The sequence below is a fragment of the Mus pahari genome, chromosome 1 (genome assembly GCF_900095145.1).
Source record: "Mus pahari chromosome 1, PAHARI_EIJ_v1.1, whole genome shotgun sequence".
NCBI classification, from domain to species: domain Eukaryota; kingdom Metazoa; phylum Chordata; class Mammalia; order Rodentia; family Muridae; genus Mus; species Mus pahari.
In genome coordinates, this window is record NC_034590.1 from 63,120,631 (window position 1) to 63,140,924 (window position 20,294).

At 38.5% G+C, this 20,294-nt stretch overlaps 1 protein-coding gene across 23 annotated transcripts in view; it reads left to right on the top strand.

Annotated features, from left to right (window-relative positions):
• Dlg2 (discs large MAGUK scaffold protein 2) overlaps positions 1-20,294 on the top strand; it is a 1,883,913-nt gene that overhangs the window by 1,457,939 nt on the left and 405,680 nt on the right. For 20 of the 23 annotated variants that reach the window (XM_029535332.1, XM_029535281.1, XM_029535286.1 and 17 more), the window contains one exon: positions 8,307-8,462. The exons of the other annotated variants lie outside the window; for them this stretch is intronic. In XM_029535332.1, coding sequence (XP_029391192.1) covers positions 8,307-8,462 — 156 coding nt within the window. The remainder of the gene's footprint in view (positions 1-8,306; positions 8,463-20,294) is intronic. 23 annotated transcript variants of the gene reach the window in all.

Genomic DNA, 20,294 nt, shown 5'->3' on the forward strand with positions numbered 1-20,294 from the left:
AGGACAGCCAGGGCTATACAGAGAAACCCTGTCTCAAAAAACAAAACAAAACAAACAAACAAACAAAAAACTATAGACTTAACTTCAACTTTTTCTTGCTGTTATTACTTAATGAAAGTCCTGTCACCCCACTTCAATCCAAACGAGACTCTCTGCTCCCCCACTACCACCTTGGTTACTTTCACATCCTTGCTTCAGACTTCTCAAACATGGGGAGGAAAGACTTACATCACTCACTGTCCCCACCCCCATAGACAACTTTGTACAGTATTTGATATCATGCAGTAGATCTCCTAAATCAATAAACCTTGAGTGAACATCAAATTCAATGACAATTATAACCCATCTTGTGAGTATATCTTATGCTTCATGCCTTTATGGCCTGGTCAAATATTTCATTTTCTTATTCTGTTTTGCTCTGATAACACATGAGATGGTTTTTCTCTCCATAAAAACCTTTGTGCACATTTTTAGATTTTCTTTTTAAGACAGTCGACTAATAGGTAGCATGTCTGAAACAAAGGACAGGATTATGGCTAAAGCTTCTGAAATATACTGCTAAATTGCTTTCTGGAAGCCTTATAAGAGGTTTCACACCCCATAGCACCAACAATATATGTCTGTCTCACCATACCACCGCTAAATGATGGTGTGTTAACTCGGAGATCCTTTGTTATTAAGACATAGAAAGGGGAACTCGATTCAGTTTGCATTAACTTCATTCCCATTGGGGGCAAGCATATATATGTGTGTATACCTATTTACTATTTCTACCTTTTCCTTTGTAATTATATGTTTTGTAATAAGCTTTGTCTGGTTTTTATTGAGTGCTATTTCTTCTCGTTTAGTAGTAGGAACACCTTTAAAATATTGATGATTTTATTGGAGCAGATGTCTTTCCCAACTTAGTGCTTAACTATTTGAGGTATTTTTTAATCTTTTTTTTCATATTTGTCTTTAGTATGCTTTATTCTATTATTGTTTTTGAATTTCCAACCCTCCATCAGATGCCCTCATCTGATTTATTTATTCAACAAACATTTGCTAATGTCCTTCTCTGTGTCTAGGCTAGACACAATGGATATAAAGATGCTACCTGCTGTGTGCTTAGAAATCACAGGAGGCGCCATCCCTGCAAACCACCACAGTCAAGTATGAGTCTGCCAGCGGCCACATATTAACCTTGCCTGGTGGGTGGTGTTAGAAAGGCCTTTTCACAGGCATCACATCTGAGTGAGTCTAGAAGACCAAGAGCAGCAAGACAAAGGCATTTGTTTCAGTTTGGGGCCACAGATGTCTAAAACAACTTGGCAACTTTAAGGCTCTACATGCTGCTCAGGCTAGAGGAAGCATGCTGGAAGGCAAGGCAGCCAGAAACACAGACACTGCATCTCACTCACATAGACACTCACATAGAATCCAAATTACTAATCTCATAGAAGCTCTGGCTTTGAGTTTCTATATAGTTAAATAGCTTGTGTTTTATTGAACTTCTTTACACAAGAATGTTAGGTAGTTATTAAATTATTATTTTCTAGATTTACCTTTAAAACTCAATTAAAAGGAAAAAAGTGAAGAAAACCTTTAGAATAATTTTATGAGTCTAAGCGTTTAAGCACTTAATATAGGACATAATGAAAACCCAAATCAGAGTCTCAGAGGCCTTGGCTGGCCATAGTTTCGCAACTGTGTGTTTCAGGTAATATTTACTCTCATATCTTTCAAAATACCCCCCAAATCATCCTATACCTCAATGTGCTAACCCAGTATTAAAGTACAGCGACTCTTGTCCTTTGTCGGGATCACTGATTGTCAACTCGCTCAGTTAAATACTCATGACCCATGATGATCCCAACTGCCTTAAGAGACCTGTTTTATTGAAACCTAAGCATCCCTGTGGAAGAAATAAAACATCTCAATAATTCAAAACTTTGAAAATGATCTTTGAATGGTATACTGCTAACTCTACTCTTTCTCCCTGCAAATGAGTAAACATATTAAAATATAACTGAGAGTGCTAGTGATAAAGGGAACATGCTAAACCAATCCCATTTTCTATTTTAAAAAATATTTGCAGATCATGGTGCAAAGACTATTATTAATAACAAATTAGTTATGCCCCAATAGTCTGAAATGACACCACAGCTGTGAACCTACCAGAAAAAAATATTGTAAGATTCAGGCACACATGATGATGTAGAGTTGGCCCTCATTTCTTGGTAGAGGCAAAGAGAATAACTAAGTTTAGAGGACATAATCAAAAGGCTCCAAGCCTCTGACAGATTCTGAGTAACCATTCCAACACAGAGAATGGAAGTAGCCTCCAGAAGGACCACTGCAAAGAAACTTTTGTTAATGAGAGCTACCACAGTCACTGCTTGTCTTATCCTTGTAGAAAACTCAAAGTACATAAAGCACAATTGTGTAAAATACCTGGTTTAGGTTAAGTGGTTGAAGACTTTCTTGCCATGCATTCACATTCAGAGAGCAGTGCTCTGAGAAGCTGTTCATTCCTGGGGGATTGAAGTTTGGAAGAGAAACAAGATAATAATGGTGGCCATTTGGGGTTTCTACAGTAAGCTCCCTGGGCTAAGCTAAGTGTTTCGTGGACACACTCCCTATTTTTCTCAACCGCATGCCATTCTTGCAGCTCTTCTGTTTTCTAGATGAGAGTGCTGAAACTCCAAGGAGACCTCTGAGATCAACAGGATAGAATTTAAAAGAACCAAAATCCTACGGAGCTCAATCATTGTCTTCACCTTTCTTCAGCCTAGCAATTCACCCCCTGAGAAGTTTAGTTTATATCCTTGCCAGCTGATACCAGCTTAGTTCTCTATGTGGGGAGGTAATATATTAGGAAGATAAAAATGATAGAAAAAGGCATCAGTGCCAAGGGCCTCATGAGGAGATTTAGGACCTGAACTTAAGGTGCTGAGAACAGCCCCTTGAATCAGTTCCTCTAGGTCATCTAGGCCAGTCTCCACTAGATCTCACCATATCATGCCTTAGGGCCTTATAAAATGTTCCTCAAATGCTAAACATTTGGAATAAGGAAAAGCCATCTCAATATTATTGATGATCATGAAAGGTCATTGCATTTAAAGATGAACAAATCCAACATTCTCTTTACCCCCTAACTACTTTCAGAGGTTTTAAAAACTCTACCCTTAAGTTGTATTAGCCCTGAACTATTATACTTACTTTTATGAATACTTGACTACTAATGGTACATTATTTGTGACAAAAATTATACAGTATTCTTTTGAACTTAAAAACCATATCCATCACACTCTTTCAAATGATAGGCCAGATGCTTACTCATTGGAACCCTTGGTGCCCCAGATGTCATCGCTGATGCAGATAGTTTTATATCTTTTTAATACAAGTAATATGATGCAAGTTCCATCTGGGCAACCATAGATGGCCACCACAGGATGACAGAGAATATGATGCTTTGCCATTTTAGCCATTTAGGTGTATTAAATAGACAACCATGTTCTTAAGTAGATGTCCATGTTGAAAGGCAACGTAACACAGGGCCCAATTGATCCTACTATACTACTGTACTCTTCTTTTGTAGTTTGGGCTCAAGAAGAAAGTATAGATTTCTGTAATGTCATTTTCTGTAATAATGTCATCTCAATACATCACTATATCTAGTGAAACAAGGGAGATGGCAAAGATAAATGAGATTTGATCCTAGGCTTCTAGGGGTTAACCACTAGAGAGAAAAAGAGCCAAAAAGACTCTCCCACTGAGACCAGACAAGGCCACTCAGTTAGGGGAACAGGATACACAGGTAGGCAACAGAGTCAGGGACAACCCCTGCTCCTGTTGTTTGGAAACCCACATGTGACCAAGCTGCAAATCTGCTACATATGAGCAGGGGACCTAGGTCCAGCCCGTACTTACTTCCTGGTCGGTGATTCAGTATTTAGGAGCCCCCATGGATGCAGATTAATTGACTCTGTTGGTCTATCTGTAGAGTCCCTATCTCCTTCTGATCCCTCAATCCTTTCACCAACTCATCCACAAGACACCATGAGCTCCATCCAAATGTTGACAATGGGTCTCTGCATCTGTTTACATCATTTGCTGGATGACTCAGAGGAGAGTCATGCCAGGATCCTATCTGCAAGCATAGCAGAGTATCATTAATAGTGTCAGGGACTGGTTCTTGCCCATGGGATGGGCCAGTCGTTTGTTGACCATTGCCTCAGTGTCTACTCCATCTTTGTCATTGAACATCTTAAAGGTAGGACATATTTGGGGTCAAAGGTTTTGTGGGTGGGTTGCTGGCCTTATCCTTCTACTGGACCTTCTGACTGACTATAGTAAGTGCCCAATTTGGTTTCCATATCCCCCACTGTTAGGAATCTCAGCTAGACTGACTCCCCTAGACTCCTGGGAGTACAACTTATCCCAGGTCTCTGGAATGTCTTAGAAATGACCCCTTCTCTCCCCTGCTCTCCCTACACACAATCCCCACTACCACCACTGTCTTCTCTCTCACCCAGTTTTCTTCCCCCATCAACCTCCAATGGATATTTTACCTACTCTTCTGAGAAAGATTCAAGCAGCCTCCATTGGGTCCTCCTTGCTCTTTGGCTTTTTGAATCTGTAGATTGTGACTAGCATGGTTATCCTACACTTTATAGCTAATATACACTTATAAGTGAGTGCATACCACGTAAGGTATGTCCTGGGTCNAGGGTACCTCACTAAGGATGATATTTCCTAGTTCTATTCATTTGCCTGCAGAGATTATAACGTTTTTGTTTTTAATAGCTGAGCAGTATTCATTTTGTAAATGCCCATCATTTTTATCAACATTTACTGTGGGGAACTGGGACTAGGCACTAGATATTCACAGCAGGTACAAATTTAAAAGGGACACCAATAATACTCACCACTAATAACACATTCATACAATATTTTAAAATAAAAATAATACAAAAGTACCAATTATGAACCAAATATCAAATTTTGAAGGACATGATTGATTTGGTAGTAGCCTAAGGTTCTGTGAGGTTTTGTGGAGTCAGGTTTTGGCAGTTTTCCTGAGCAGCATAATCCACTCACAGTAACAGAAAGTGTCTGTTTTATTTTTCTCTTAATTGTAAGCAAGAGATCTGACCTAAGCTCTGTCAAGGGGATAGGGCGAGAAGTTTGTAGTTGATTTTCATTATACAACAAATGTCATAAGGGAGCCATCAGGGAAGCTCAATAGCCTACATCCTCCCCTAGGCTGGCTTCTGGGATAAACCTACCTTGTTATTCTAGAATGATCCTAGACTGTGAACCTGCAGACACTGGGCAGCAATGTTTAGGTTCTCTATCATTAGAAGACACCTCTACAATAACTATGAATATCTGCATCTTTTCCTTGTACTGCCTGCTAATTTCTTTTTCTTTATTCATAACTATCCTGTTCTCATAGAAAAAAATCCAATTAAATAGTCATGGGTTTTGTGTTTGTTTTTCTCTCTTTCTTTTGATCCCTACCACACATATCATGAACATACCAAGAAGGAGGTGCCTAGTTCTGGTCAAATGATCTAAGTCACACTGGCTGTGCAGGGGCTGAGTTGAGTTTTTGTCAAGTGGGGAAAGGGGCTGTTGCAGGCAGGGCAGTTTTTCTAAATAGTGTATAGATGCTGCATTCCTCTCCATTGTGCCCTAATTGTGCATGCATTTGTGATGAAAAAAAAAATGTGAAGGAAGTAAAGCAAACAGCAAGTGCTAATGGAGTTCAGAAAAGACAAAGATCATCAAGGGCCAGGATTGTGTTAATTATATGCTATAAGAGCCTGCAATTATAAATCCATAGATGAGCAAATAAATGCTAGTGGCTCAGCAGATGAGAGCAAGAAGTTATTTTCCTATGACCTTTGGTAAGTCCATGGCAGGATAAATGATTTCTTTATAAGTTCACTTAGCAATTTCACTAATATCATCAACAACCCCTCCCACTAGTCCATAGGATAACCACAAAATAAAGAAAGCAAGTTAACACCTTGGTTGGATTTCCATATTCATTATGTTCTGATTCTGGGTGCTTATAACAAGAGCAACAGGACCTTCCATTGTGACTGGCTGACTCAGACTGCAGAAAATTGTATCTCCACTGCATTCCTTTACTGGAGTGATGGTGACATGTATTCCAGCCACTAGATCCAAGGGACAGTTATTGACATTGTTTTTCTCTCTGCAGAGATGTCTCAGGGGACATAACTACAAAGGACTGATTTAATAGCTACCCTCTGGAACTCAGGACTAGGTAGTCTTCTTCAAGGAGCATCATGTGCCTGGGGAGGGACTCTGTGCCCAGAGACTAACACAAGGGATTCATTCTTCAGAAGCTACATAAACTCTACATGCTAAGTGCTTAAAGCTTCTCTTCCATTTCTTCAATGACAACACTTTATAAACTAAGAACTAATGATGACATAAAACGTTTTAGGCTTAATGATGATCTAAAAATCCTCAGAATATCTTAGGGCTTCCTTGAAAGAGCCAGGAAAATGTATTTTTCTCAGTAAAGAAGAACCAGCTTTTAGAATGTAGCTTGGGTAGCACTTACTATTATTGTGCTGACACATATTTTACACAGTACATGGCAGAATTCTAGGACTGCAATGAAGCTATTGGCTGAAAAGCTTCAAAGATGAACCTCCTTTTCACCCATCGCTTTGACTTTGCTATTTGCCTATAAGAGGACTTAGTCAAGTATGCTGTGTCTTAGTCTTTTTTCTTCTTGTTGGTTCATATCCACAGGTATCAAGTGTTCTCACAATCAAAAAAAAACACATGAGTCAGAGAAGCCTAGTCTCTAACACCTGATCATACAAAAATAACACATCAACAAGGAAGAAGTGCCATACTAAAGAGCAGAATTAAGTGAACCTGCAGCACCAGTAACTATCTCTGGATTCACAAGGCTTTGGGTGATAAATGAATAAGCATAGATAGGTAAACAACTCATTATGAAAGGGCATTGGGGTGACTATACGCAGGAGAAGTAATGAGCACTTCCTTCTAAAACCCAATGTATTGCAACTTTTCCTGAACACTGAATTATTTCATTGTGAATAATATAATAATATTATATAGATATAAAGTTATTACAAAACTACAAGAAAGATTACAGAGATCAGCTCTTAGCAAAGTACAAGGTCAGTTTTCATTGGTTTGAATGTATTATGGTATCCCCAAAATGAATCATTTATCTTTTATTTAGCTGAATACAATATAGCTAGGTTGTTTTTAGGACACATTGGTCAGCTTTGGTTTTGCTTTTCTCTAAATATGGCACAACTGAACTAGAAAAAATGGTAACATCATTTTCTTGGTCTGTAGAGTCAACATCAGGCTGAAAATTGAATCAGTTCTCCTGGGAAAACAGGATATGGAGGTTACATCACTGTAGAAATGTTTTATATCCATTAACTCCTTTTTTTCCAAGATCCTGTACTGGCAGTTTAGATCAGACACCAGCAATGATTTAACATAGAGATTCATGAGTTCTCTGAATAGTTACAAACTCCAGATTGTACAGTAAGAAAATAGCATTCCTTATATTTTCTGCATAAGGATAGTGTTCAATTGACTACAAATATAACAAAATGTTACTAGTTCTTATGATAGGCTAAGGTAGTTATATCTTTGTATTAAAGCTACAGTCTTAAATTTCATGAAAATACTTCTTAATTTCATATCCTATATCCTATTTATATAACAAGTGGTGATATACTACCTTAAACTAGAAAATGGTCTTTTATCCCCCATGAAAGGAAACCAGAGTCACTGTAATGTCCTCCGTGTTACCAACTCCACAGCCTCATCCTATATGACCAACTCCCTGTATAATTTACTTTTATCCCCTAGGTCACTTCATGATCCAAGATAGTTATTGACATACCATTCAGCATGTTGCTTTGATGTCGTTAGCAGGTGCAAGTATTCAGTAGGAGATAAATTATAAAGATCCTAGCTAAAACAACTTCCCTATCAGAACCTCTTCCAGAAACCCTCTGCACAGGTCACATTGCACTAAACACTTTTATGGTGCCATATCTATTCTCAGCCAAGGTTAGGAATAAAGTCAATACGTGCATGGATAAATCTATAAATAATGTATGGTGTAATAAGTATAAACAGTGGAAGAATTGATTTGTACTGGAACACAATGACAAAATATCATGAAGTTGGGTTTTTACGTTAAAATACAGTGAAATGATACTAGCTGCATGATTGGCGTTTGTGTGTGCTAACTATGCATCTTTTTCTTCCTCTTGTATCACCAGGCCTCCGGAACCTGTTTACAGCACTGTGAATAAACTGTGTGATAAGCCTGCTTCTCCCAGGCACTATTCCCCTGTTGAGTGTGACAAAAGCTTCCTTCTCTCAAGTCCCTACCCCCACTACCACCTAGGCCTGCTCCCTGACTCTGACATGACCAGGTACTGCATGCGCTTCCTCACTTCATCTTCTCCAGTTGCATGTGCTTCCACAAGGATGGATGGGTGGAATTCGTCTCCGCCTACTTCTCTTGCACTCAGCACCTTCCTTGTGGAAAGATGTTCTGCTTCCATGGTACGATGGGAGAAGTTAAGAACATGGCTTTTGTGTTCTTTCTGCTGTGCTACTAAGCACCTCAGACATGATCATGTAGAGTTCCACATGCTTAATAAGGAAATAACTATATTGTTCCAGCACCATTTTCTCCACTAGAGGGATGAAAGAGAACATTCATTGAGTATTTTAAATAATACTTAAGAAATGTTCACTATACCTCATATTCAATGACCTAAATATGTACATATTATTACTATCATTTAACATGTTAATTAGAATATTAAATTAAAGTCATCATATAACTGGCTCCCTGAGGAATTACCTACTTTCTTAAGACTATAGAATTAATTGCTTCTATCTAGCCACAGTGAAAATAAACAGATTTATACTTTGCTACTTGTTAGGTTTTTATATTAGGTTTTTATATATGCTGTCTTATTTAATTCATTCCTGTGCATGTAAAAATACAAAAGTCAAGGAAGGTTAAGGGATTTCCCACAGCATGATCTTGCCAATGAATATGCAGTTTAAATTTGACATTAGAATGTTCTTGAGTTTTTCCATAACACCTTTGTTAGCAAATTCTACTAAGTCTAAAGAGAGGACACAGCTATACATAAATACCCCGAGCCATGTGTTTGAGGATGAAAATCCTGTTGTCCATAGTAGCCAGAATCACAGAGAAAGCAAGGTAGAAAACATAAAATCTAGTGATCTATGAGAAGCTTGTAGCTCAGTCTAGAGGGAGGGGCCAGTAGGAAGATTCCTATGCAGAGGAGCTGCTATTTAATTATGTTTTCAGAATCAGTGTCTTCATAACGTTGTTAGGGCTGAGAAAATACAGATTTCAGAGACATTCAAGATGAAAAGAGTTAAAAGGACCTTCGTTTTTAAAACATCTCTATCTTTTCATTTCTTAAGTAATCCACTTAACGGTCAATATTCATCTCAGAGAATTAAATAACAAACTTTTAGTTGTAGCTAGAATTTCTAGAAATGAATAAGAAATTTTGACTGTCCCATCCACTGGACAAATTTTATGTATTTGCACTAATTTAAGTTTACAAATACTTTAGAGTGATTTATAAATGTTAACTAAATTCTACCTTTTTAACAATTTCCAAAATATCTATATATTGGTATAGTGACCTACACAGTTTAGAAGCTAAAGAGCTGAGGTTTCACTGCTATAGGGAGAAAGGAAGACATTTAGACTGTAGCAATAACTTCCCTATGGTCAGCTACATGTTGGCAGCTCTGAACACTGAACTCTCCTTAAGCCGGGCATTGTGCTAAAGTTCCTCTTATGAATTATTTCTTCCAACTCTGAATCAAATTATGAAATAGATTTAATTTTGCTTTTCTAAGAGAGGAAATAAAGATTTCAGAAATTGCCTGATTTGTGTCAGATCATCCACTAAGTGACAGATGTGGGGTTCAAGTCCAAGGGGCAGATGACCTTGCAGAACAGGTGCCTCTGCAGCAATACAGGTGTACTGCTGGAGACATCTTTGCTCACTGGAAAATCTCTTCATCATTTATCTTTATCTTTTTCTCATCTTCATTTGTCTGCTTCACTGTCAAGGTTTGTGTTTTTGCTTCCTTCTGTTTTGTTGTTGTTATTATTGTTTCTCTCATGGACATGGGTCTTACATTGACTGTTATCCACTCCAATAGGGATCTTAATTGGTCCCTCCTTTAAAAAAAAAATACCAATAAAGAGCTGTCAGGGTCTAACCATGTCATGAACCCATCAGATTTACTTCTCTTCTATCTATACCCTATAATCACTTTTTTGAAGACAAGGAAATATTCTGTGTTTTGCAAATCAAAGCATTGTGGTTACTTCAGCATATGCTTTTCAAATCACATGCCCTAAGAAATTTTGATTTGCACCCATCCCCAGACCACACCTGCTTTCCCAGAACTTTGGAGATTCAATTTTCTGCTCTCATTCTAATTCTGTCCATTCCCCCTTCTTTTATTTTGCCTCTATCTTCTCTTTTATCTTGCTAGGTGAGAATTTATCCACATATGTATATATGCACCCATTCTAGAGAGTTTTTCAGCAATATACTGACACCAAAAGTTTTGATTTTAAACCCACTTGCCCCTCCCTCTAAATCTCCAGGTTAATGAGTGGCATCAACACTGGCCCTGTGGCTCAAGCCAAATACCTGAGCATAGTACTTAGGGCATTGGTCTCCTCACCTCCATCACTGAGTCCACCTTCAAGCCCTATTGACTCTATCCCCAAAATAACAGAAGTCTACTAGCTTCCCTCCACTTTTGTGTGTACCACCAAATCAAAGCCCATCTTCTCCCACCCTATAATAGCTTCTTCATTGCTCTCACCACATCCACTGTCTGCCTCATACCTTATTGTGAATGCAGCTAAAGTGATCTGCTAAAATAAGACAGATCAAATCTCTCTCCTTTTGCATTAAGGATAAAATGCAAAGTCAGGCTCTGCATGATCTAGCATCTGCCTGCCTCTGGACCACCTCATTTCCCTCTTCTTTTTGCTGACTACACTATTCACCCGGGCACACAATTTATTCACAAAACACATTCCATCTCTAGCTGTCTAAGTTCCTCCCACGTGCTTCTCACTTGAATGGAAAGGCTTTTTTTCCACTTCGCCTAATTAGCTTCTGGTCATCTTAGATCCAAGCTTAAACTGGTTAGAGAAGCTCCTTAAAAGAAAAATTTGGTCCCTTATTATAATCTCCTCTTGCATGTGTGTACACATGTGTGTGCATGCACGCACTCACACACACATCAATATCTCTCCCTGAAAATGTAAGAATCTTATACTTTTATTTTAGAAAAAATAAACATAGAAATATGATCTTCGACAAACAAAATGGTAACCGACTTCTGGGCCAGGTTCCACTCAAGCTTGCTTTACTCAGTTCATAACAAATGTGTCACACTATCCCATGAATTCTTAAACTTGCACACAGAAACAAATTACAGTGATGGAAACACATTTTGTGTTACATTTTTGCCTAAGTTACTTTAGTGCTCTGTGTCCATACTTCAGACCCTTTAGGCAACTGTGGGTTCCTCCTGAACACAGAGCGGTTTGTTTCAGAGTTTATTTACTTCTCCACTGGGAAGTAACCTCTCCCACCAGATGTTTCTTAAATTGTAACTAATAATTCATGAGAATGGTTCAAAAATTCTGGTTCCACTTTCTGTACTGCATCTTTGTTTTCTACCATATCCTAGGGCCTTTCATGAAGAAATCCCATCTCCAGGTTAGTTACGCTGAGGAGCCCAATCTATTACCTTCCTTAGTCTCTGTTTTAATGTTGCTCAAATAACACTGTAAAGAATAACACTGAAACATGTTAAAATCTTCTGCCTAAAAAGAAATGGAAAGAATGTATATATCTATTCTTCCAACTAACATGCTCTAAGCTCCAGCCAAATGCAAAATACTATACTATAACAATGTTTTACTGAGGTATGTGCTGAAGAGATCAACCAAAATTGTTGGAGGAAAACCTGTGACCTTTAAACTACACTGAATGATGGGATGTGTTTTTCAGGACATTTGAGAATGCCCCCAAAGTCTGCTTGGAAAGTACATCAATATTGGTACATCAGTCACTTCCGCAAACCCCAGATTAGTACTTAGCTCAGGGAAATTCGGCCTTTGAACCTATCATTTACATTTCTATACTTAATCCCAAATTGACAACAAAAAAGACAGATGTAAATCGACAAAATTTAAAAAAAAAAAATCCCTTGTTTCTATGTCATCTGAGTTTCAATAAGAAAATCCAGGTTCTCCGTTCGTTGAACTTATAGCAAACACTCAGAGATGAACTGGGTATGTATCCTACTACTGAATGACTCTCTATAATGAAATAGGCTTTGTGTGTTCCTTAGGAAAGCCTTTTAAATTACTTGGCATACAGGCTAAAGCTGCAGGTTATATCTAGAGTGACTTTTTTAGGTGGTTTACAAAAAGAAAATTAGCGAACCTAGAGTTAAGCTAAATTAGAAGTTCTATGTTAAAAAAAAAGAAAGAAAGAAAGAAAGAGAGAAAGAAAGAAAGAAAGAAAGAAAGAAAGAAAGAAAGAAAGAAAGAAAGAAAAATAGTGACTTTGCTATGAGACTTCTGCTTATCTAGTATATCACTTTTTCTTTAAAGGAAAAAAAGCAGGAGTTTTTGATGTTGTAATTGGTTTTTCCACTTTGAAAGAACCAGCTATTGCTTTTGATACTCCTGAGGCAATGTAAATCGTATTCTTGGCTGTCTTTTCAACATCTATGTAATATTTTCGTGTGTTCTTTTACAAAGATGGTCTTTGTTATTATTATTTTGCAGTTTAAAAGAGAGACTCAGGCAAAACAGTTGAAAGCCAATTAAAATGTGCTGCAGATTTTGGATGAGAAACAAACTCAAAGCACTATGTGTATACAGTGCTTCCAGTGATTGAAGAGAACGTATTCACAGAATTATCACATGCCAGTCATATCCTACATGCTGGTGTTCAAAAGTGGGTGAGACATAGTTTCCACCCTTAAACTCAATGGCATGCAAGAGATGACTTAGTCACTGTGTAATATATATTGATTGGCTCACAGGCCTATTCTTCTAATGGACCTAATCGCTACAGCTGTGTGTGTGTGTGTGTGTGTGTGTGTGTGTGTATTTTAAGGTTTGAAATCAATTAAATTTAAAAGTTTATTTGAGCAAAGAGTAACTGATGATCCACTCAGTGCTCAAGCACTGAAGAGGTTTAACACTCCACCTAGCTGGCCAAACTTTAGCACCAGATAACAAACAAAAGTAAATGGACTGTGCTTCTGGTTTTTCTGAAATTATTGGGAAGACACTGAAACTGTCTTTCAGATTAGAGAAGCAGTGTGTTTGTAATAAAAGAAATAAGCCTGGTGATTTACAAAAGCAGGATTTTGTATGGGAATAGCGGGAGTTCTGTGCAGCTATAGGAGGGTGATCCAATTGGAGTTACCTGCAGATCATGATAGAGGGACTGCCTTGACAGGCTGAAGAGTCTGTAGTTCTTACTATAAACAGTGGACCAGTTTAGGCCAGCTTTAAAGTTGGTGTATAAACTATACATTTACAGAGATTGCTCATCCCACTGTGTGGAAAGTATGTACAGGCAGGGAAATTAGCGAGTGTCTTCCATAGCATAGAGTAGAGTGGACATCCTGATGGCCTGAGCTGAGTCTGCAGAGATCAATAGATTCAGACTCTGTCAAGTGCTGAGCGCTGCTTAGTGATTGATGCATGGGGTGGGGAGCGGCACTTTTCTGGCTTGTTAAACTCACGAGATGGTGACTGCATTGCTTCTTGGAAGGGACACTCTTCTCCGTAATAAATATACTTAAAATTCCTTCAAAGACAACAAGATGTTATCCATACATGGAACTATCATAATGAAACCCAATATTTTATACAATTAATGCACAATGTTAAAAAAGGAGCTTGAGGTAGTTTAATGAAAGGGAAGAAAACCAAAAGACATCAGGACCCTCATTCTTGCTGTGCGATGTCATAGAGGGCCCAACAATGATACCTACACAAGTTAGCTTCAAGTCCTTTCTTCGGCCATGCTAATCACACATACTTTTGTTCTCTCTCTCTCTCTCTCTCTCTCTCTCTCTCTCTCTCTCTCTCTCTCTCTCTCTCTCTCTCTCTCTCTCTCTCTCTCTCTCTCTCTCTCCTTCAATTTCCTCATGAAGAAGTTTTAAAATAGTCATATCTATATTGTTCCCATTATAGGATGGTTATAGGAATCTAGAGAAATGGAATAGATGACTCTTTTCAACTGAGGTGTTAACCTCATTAGACTGTATTTTCCACTTCTGTTTATTCACTTTTTAAAGGTCTGAACTCACACATATTCTTTTCTCTTATTATAACAAGTCAGCCTTTCTCTTACTAAAATATGTCAGATATAAAGTGTTTATCATTGTGGGATCCAAGAAAACAAGTGGAGTCTCTGGACTCTACTCAGAGCATGCTCAGTTCTATACTTGGGCTCTCATGGAGTTTTAACCTCATGACTGCTGACTCCACATGCACCAGTGTCTCTTTCAGTTCTCCACACACTCCATCCACTCTGCCAACAACTGTGGTTCATGATAGGAAAATCTGAGCCTTAACTCAGGCTACTTAATCTGAGAGATATTACCAATAAAGAAGACAGAACAAACCATTGACTTTCTTACCTACTTAAAAGATATGTACAATATAAAGGATTGCTCAACTTGTTTTTTAAATTAAAACCAGAGAGAAAGACCGTCATCTGGCTCCGGAGGTACAGCTCTTCCTAAATCAGTATGGTAGCTTCAGTTTGAAAGGCATCCCCTATGTTTTTGGATGAGATGCTCACTAAGCCCAGTCTGAATTAAGGAACGTCGGGAGAGTGCCATTGGCTCCTGACACGAATGAGGGTGTTCTTGCCAGATATAAGTCCTAGCCTCTCCCTTCCACAGTGTGATGATACAAAGGAGCCTAATGAATCAGGCTTTGCTTTTCAACTACTACATTTTCTGAAATAACCCCTTAGCATCTATCCCAGTGTTTTTTAACATTTAATACTTGAGCAAGGATTTTCTTTAAAAAATTCAAAAATAGATTTTTGAATCACAATTAAAATTATACAGTATGCACACAACCAAACACACCTGCTTTACAAGCTCCCTGGCACTCTACAATACTGGCAGGTGGGGTTGGAATGAAGGCTTAGTCAGGGGCAGATAATTTGTTATACCAAAGCTCAAACCAGCCTAGGTTAGTCTCATTCCAAAACTCCTTCTCTGGTTTAAATAACTCTGAAAATTGAATAGTTATGTTTAATTGATCTGCTGCTTAAAAAAAAAAAGTATGTCTCTGAGACTTTAAGAATATGTCCCCCTTAATTTTAGGATACCTTTTTTTCTGTTTCAGGCATAATAAATGCATTTACTTAGGCAACCATCATATTATTTGGTGGTGGTAAGAGGTCAGAGTATAAATGCAATTTCAAAACCAGCCTTCTGTGGAGGGAAATTCTATACAAAATCACTATAGCAACAAATTGTAGGACTCAAAAAGAATGGAAATAGTAACACTAAACTGTAACACCCACACTGTAGATATTAATTAAAACCACTAACATGTAGAGTGCTTTCATGCGTTAGGGACTATTGCAACAGTTTTATGTGTACTAACTCATTTCATCTTTATACAACATAATAGGTAGGTGTGGTTGCACCAATTGTATTGAAAGTATTATGGTGCCTTGTTTGACAAATACATGGAACTATGAAACAAAATCGCTGAAAATGAAATAGTCAAGACTTAACACTGATCACCCAGAGCCAGTGGCAAATGCCAGGTGAGCCCGGACTGCATAGTGAAACTGTCTCAAAACAGGAAGACTTACTTTTATAATATTAATCCCATTAAATCAATGTTTTATTTTATTAATTATCTTATTGGACATTAAAAATGGTACCCATCATGTAATATATATGATGATGCCAAAACTGTAATAATAGCAATTGCTATTATTAGAAAAAATACATATATAATATACTAATTATCTAGCAGTTAACCATTTACAAAAATAATCCCATTAAACACCATGGTACCCTAAGAAGGCAAGTGTTATTCTAATACTCATTTTTCAAGTGGAGAAACTGAGGTCCTAAGAACCTAAGGGAATTTCTACATTAATAGAATTTGAACCTGAATGGGAAGGTTCTGGAATCTATTCTGTACTTATCATGAGTCTTGGAGTCACATCACACTCTGAATATCAAATTCTGCCTGAGGAAAACTGTACATCATTTAACTATTGTTAAGCTAGACAGTCAGACAGATGGATGCATGGACAGATAGACAGGCAGACAGACAGATGGATGGATGATAGACAGGAAGAAAGAAAAATCAAACAAATAATTATTAGTTTATAAATAGAAGCAGAATCTTTGAATTCAGTCTTGTGAGGATGAGAATTCTGACTCCACAACTCTCTGTAAATCACCTGAGTGGATGATTTGTAATTCTTTTCTGGTCATTAGCTTCCACATGAGGGAAGGGGCAACCATAAAGCATTCCTTTATCTAGATCTCTAGCAGGATTTGGTGGTTACATATAAATGGCTGAAAGAAACCCCTGATAATCAAGTGACATCATAAGGTCTCCTCACCATAAAGACACCTCAGGATAAGTAAGAGTCTAATGATGTTTTTCTTACAATACTATGACAAAAGGCGCTTCTCATTCATGACCTGATTATGAATGCAGTAATTATGAAGGCGGACAGATGGTTGGCTTGGCAGTGTAGAAGGACTGCTGTGCAAACTTACCTGTGTTCAGAGAGATGCTTAACATTTTCCAATATAGAATATTTTTATCTTTGTTATGAGATTAAAATCACTTTGTTCTTGCAGCCTTTTCAAGCCTTTAATTTGGTTGGCAAACCTTATGCATAGTAAAGGATGAACTTTTAATTATTCCCTTCCCCCCAACCTAGGGTCTCACCGTGTAATGTCGACTGGCCTCAAACAGATCTCCCTGCCTTGGATAATGCTATGACAGGTGTATCGTAGAGTGCCTGGCTGTGTGATTAGCTTTAAAATGGTCACTGCCAAGGTGGCCAGCACCTTTCTTCACATAAAAAAAAAAAAAAATCTCCTTTTTTTCTACAAGAAGAACGTGTGTGCCAGAGCCTGGGGTCTGGTAAACAGCTTTCAGGTTCAATCTGATCACTGATTTGTCTTCCGCAGCAGATAGTCTTGTGAACACCCCACTTAAGAGAACAGATGGCCCAGCTTTGGAGTACTAGATGGGAATCTTAGTTATCATTTTCATTTCCATCTCTCTTGAGTTCTTTTAGTGTCCTGCTTCCTTTTTGTGCCTCAGGCTCAATGGTGAAAATACATGTCAGTGCAACTTATAGGTTAAAAGATAAAGAGGCTAACATAAGTTCAGAGATGGAGGTTAAACCAGGCAATTTACTGCAAACTTCACGTTTTCCAGATGAGGGAACTGTGTCTCAGACCACTAATATATGTCAAATACTCAGTTGGAGCATGTCCAGATACTTAACCCAAATGTGACTTGTTTAAAAGCAAATACGTAGATGTCTATTTTGTATTATTTCAGTGTGTATGCATGTGCATGTGGATGTACATACATGTGTTTGTTTATGTGTTCCTGTATGTTAGCATATGTATGTGCATGCACACACGTATGTGTGTTTATGTATTTGTGTGATCATGTGTGCACATGTGTTTGTGTGTGTGTGTGTGTGTGTGTGTGTGTGTGTGTGTGTGTTCCTTTGCTTTTCTTTCTACTTATTTTGGGCCTAGTATGGTTTCTTCTGATGCTATAGTTTTCATTCATTGAGTTTCAGACATCCAGGAACCTGCTGTAGAAGCTGAATGTCAGACCATAGCCTGTTTTTCTCTTTACCTGTCACTTGTAAGCTCAGAGCAGTAGCTATTCAAGAAGGTACTCTTTTTCCTACCAGTGAAATCTGTTAGTGTCAGGTGCAGGTTGACCTGATCTTGAGAAAGAGGATTCAGGGGAGAAAAGTGGAAACACACAAGCTCCTGACCAGATCCCATTATAATTACTAGACTGCGGTACTTTTTTCTTCTTTCCTTGCAATGTCCCTTGGTGACGTCATACATAATCTCAGTTATTCCCACAGTATAACCTACCATTTTCTTTAATATTTTCCCACAATGCTCTCCTTGCTTACAACATGTTACTTAACGTTTAGCGTCTGTCCCTGTCTAGATCCTTAGAGAATTCTATCTTAGGTTTGCATCTCTTCCCTTCCCACCTTGGTCTGGGCTGGAACCCTGCCTAGACTAGACTTGTAGATTCTGTGCCACGTCTGAAAGCCACTCCACCGTCTTTTACAAAGGTTCACTGGGCAGAGATTCTTGCCATCCTCAACAGCTACTTCACAGTCAATCAGGAGTCCCAACTACCTCCTGCAGAAACCCATGTGCCCCTGGACTGTTGCCCTAAGAGACTTCTGTCCTCAAGGAGGTTTACTCCACAGGAGAAAGAATGGCTTTTGTTGTCTCCTTCAATCTTTTAGAGCAGTTATGTTCCTGTCTCAACAGTATTCCTTGCCCTGATTTTAGTAATGGAGCGCTTTCCTCTGGGGTCCTTGTGACCCATAAAATCAGCCTCTCAACTAGACTGCCTCTCCAGCAGGGAAATAGACCAGGCAGGCACTGGCTATTTTGGTTGGGCATTTTTAACATTCAGTTTTGAGGACATTTTCTTTCTCAGAAGATGATCTACTTTTACAGTCCCAGAGTTCAGAAGTTACCTTAAGAGGGATGGAACGCTGACCACGATCGTGGAGATGGGAAGAATTCCTTGCCCAGTGAGGAACCAGCCAGCTGCTGATCATGGAGAGTGTCCCCTGAAGATCTAGCCAGAAACCTTCGATACATCATTGAGCCGCAATTCTAGCTGTCTTTCCTGCTTTATTTTCTAAAGTTGATTTCTTTGCATCCTTTTAAAAAAGGTTCTTCTGATTTATCCCTTACTCTTATCATAATGAAACCCCATCACAGAAAGCCATGCACTATTCTTTCTGTCGAAGAGCCGAGAGCCACGTGTGTTCCCACTCAGCTTCTCCCTGACCCCACATCTCACTGATTGGACAGTCTTCAGACACTTTCTTCTTAATGAGTTCAAAAAAAGGTTACTAAAAAGATTGTACATGATGTACAGTTCTTTCACATTAAATTCTATCCCATAATTACTAGGGAAATAATGAACTTTAAGAATTGTCCAAATGACAAGATTTTGTTCTTTTCCTGTTACATGTCACCTTCACTATATATAAATACATATTTTTGTTCATTTATACTATTATTTCTCAATGGATTAAGTACATAAAACCTTTAAACAAATTAACAGCTTCTCCTTTAATACTAATTCTGTAACTCTCTCTGTAGACCAGGCTGGCTTCGAACTCACAGAGATCCACCTTCCTCTGCTACCCAAGTACTGGGATTAAAGGCAAATGCCACCATTGCCCGGTTACCTTGGCTGTTTTCTGAATGAATTCATTCCTGTGGGCAAATCAGGCTCAGTAGAAAGGGGGGCTTGGGAGGGCTGTAGAGACAGGGGTGCCTCATGTGTGGGGAGCTACAGTGTCAGCTGTAATTACAACTGCATGGGTAATGTGAGAGTAAACTAGGCTATCTCCCTGTCAATTCCTTATGGGTAAGGAGCAGGCCACGTCGCTCAGGTGACCCACGAGCAGAGTAGGATACAAGTGGATGGTGTCTCACACATAGTGACTAGCAGTCTCAAGGTTCAAAGGTAGAATGTATGTTCAGTAGAAACCTGTCTACACTCAAGCATAAGACATAAGACTAAGTAGATAGAAGGGAATGTTCCAGCCAGGTCATATTCTATCCCTTGTCCTTTGTGGATGATTTCCAAATCAGGCCACAGAAACCAGACTTCATCAGCATGTTTGTTGTGCATGCCAAAAAGCAACATCTATTTTGTTGTTGTTGTTGTTGTTGTTGTTGTTGTTGTTGTTATCAAAGCTATGTTCATTTGTACTCCATGGGCAGCAGCACCAAGTGAGGTCCTACCATTCGTGCATTCCTCTGATATGTCTTGAGGAATTTGGATCATTGAATTTGCTCTACTCGGGTTTCAAAGGAACAGTGAGGGCATAATAGATAGAACCTTC